The sequence below is a fragment of the Penaeus monodon genome, chromosome 21, assembly GCF_015228065.2.
Source record: "Penaeus monodon isolate SGIC_2016 chromosome 21, NSTDA_Pmon_1, whole genome shotgun sequence".
Taxonomy (NCBI): domain Eukaryota; kingdom Metazoa; phylum Arthropoda; class Malacostraca; order Decapoda; family Penaeidae; genus Penaeus; species Penaeus monodon.
In genome coordinates, this window is record NC_051406.1 from 42,024,547 (window position 1) to 42,025,917 (window position 1,371).

Sequence of the window (1,371 nt, forward strand, 5' to 3'; positions counted from 1 at the left end):
CCAATACATAATTCACATGATGTATTTACATTTCACAAACACCAACACAGAATCTATGATCAAAGTCTGTTTGCTTTGCTTATATCTCATGTCAAACTTCGTGATGTCACCCATATTAATATATACAATAGCAATACTTCCCTGCGGCAAATATCATTAACAAAAATGAATTTAAAATCACAAATGTTAAAAATATAAACAGATGAGAAACTAACTACCTTTAGAATAACATGTAAGTAATTCTTGTGAAAGGGTATCCATTAACACAATGATTACATATTTTGCATTGAGGAATTTTTGATTCTTATTCATCAACTTCCTCAACAGAACATCATATACAGTATATCCTAAAATGCCTAAACCATTTTACACTGAAATATCAATTTTCCTTTTACAGGTAATACAATAAGGACAAGGGCCTTCTTTTTTTCTTTTTGGAAATCATTATAGATCAGATATTGGTAAGTAATTTGAAAATGGTCAATAAAATATGTGTAATTCACTGTAAAATGTCTTGTGTTTAATGTGTTAAATGTTATTAGTCATAACAAAGCAAATTAATTTACCCTGAGATACACCAACACAAACAACAATGTTCAAAACAAAGTATAAAAAAATACACACCAAAAATCTCATTTAGTGTTTGGAATATAAAATTTGTACTCTTCTTTATAATGGTTTGTGAAATCTCCATTAATTTCAAAATATACACAAATAGTAAGCTAGCTACATGATTTTATCTAATAGTACAAAATTCTTATGCCTGCCACTGTAAATTAACACTTTAAATCACTGAATATAAGAACAGAATTTCTGTTATGAAATTACAGCTAGAAGTAGCCTGCTATGAGACTAACAAATATTCAGGACAAATTATTTAGAATTCCAAAGCAAAGTATACAAACAAATGTCCATTCAGTGATAACATTATTTCATTTTCACATGCTATCAAAGTCTGAAAAGTCTTTATTACTTGTCTTACATAATGTAGATTTTTGTCAGCCATGGTATCTCTATCTTTTCTTCTTTTTAATCTGATCTTTCAGTAACTGGGCAGCAATATGTTTCTTTTCCTCCATCAATTTCTTGTCTGCTTCCCTCTGAGTGATTATCTCCTTCTCTAAGAGGGCCTTATACATATCTTCTTTAGTCACTTTCTTCTTAGGCTTAACTTCTGATATACTAGTGGTAGGTGGTGCCATTGAAGGGCCTGAGGCTTCATCACCATTTTCTTCCAATTTTTTCTTTGGTCGACCACGTTTGGGCTTGGCTGGGGAAGAGCTGCTTTCAGATGGGTCAATCAACAATGTACGAGACAGCTTTTTGGGGGCTGGGTTATCTCCTTTATGAGATGAACTCTCTGCTGTTATG

General features: G+C 31.7%; 1 protein-coding gene across 1 annotated transcript in view; it reads right to left on the reverse strand.

The window, feature by feature from the left end:
• Positions 1-6: 6 nt before the first annotated feature.
• Positions 7-1,371, reverse strand: part of LOC119586505 (DNA repair protein complementing XP-G cells homolog) — a gene marked incomplete in the record, with an annotated part of 13,009 nt that continues 11,644 nt past the window's right edge. The window contains 1 exon segment of the mRNA XM_037935248.1: positions 7-1,371. Within this exon segment, the coding sequence (XP_037791176.1) occupies positions 1,014-1,371 (358 nt within the window).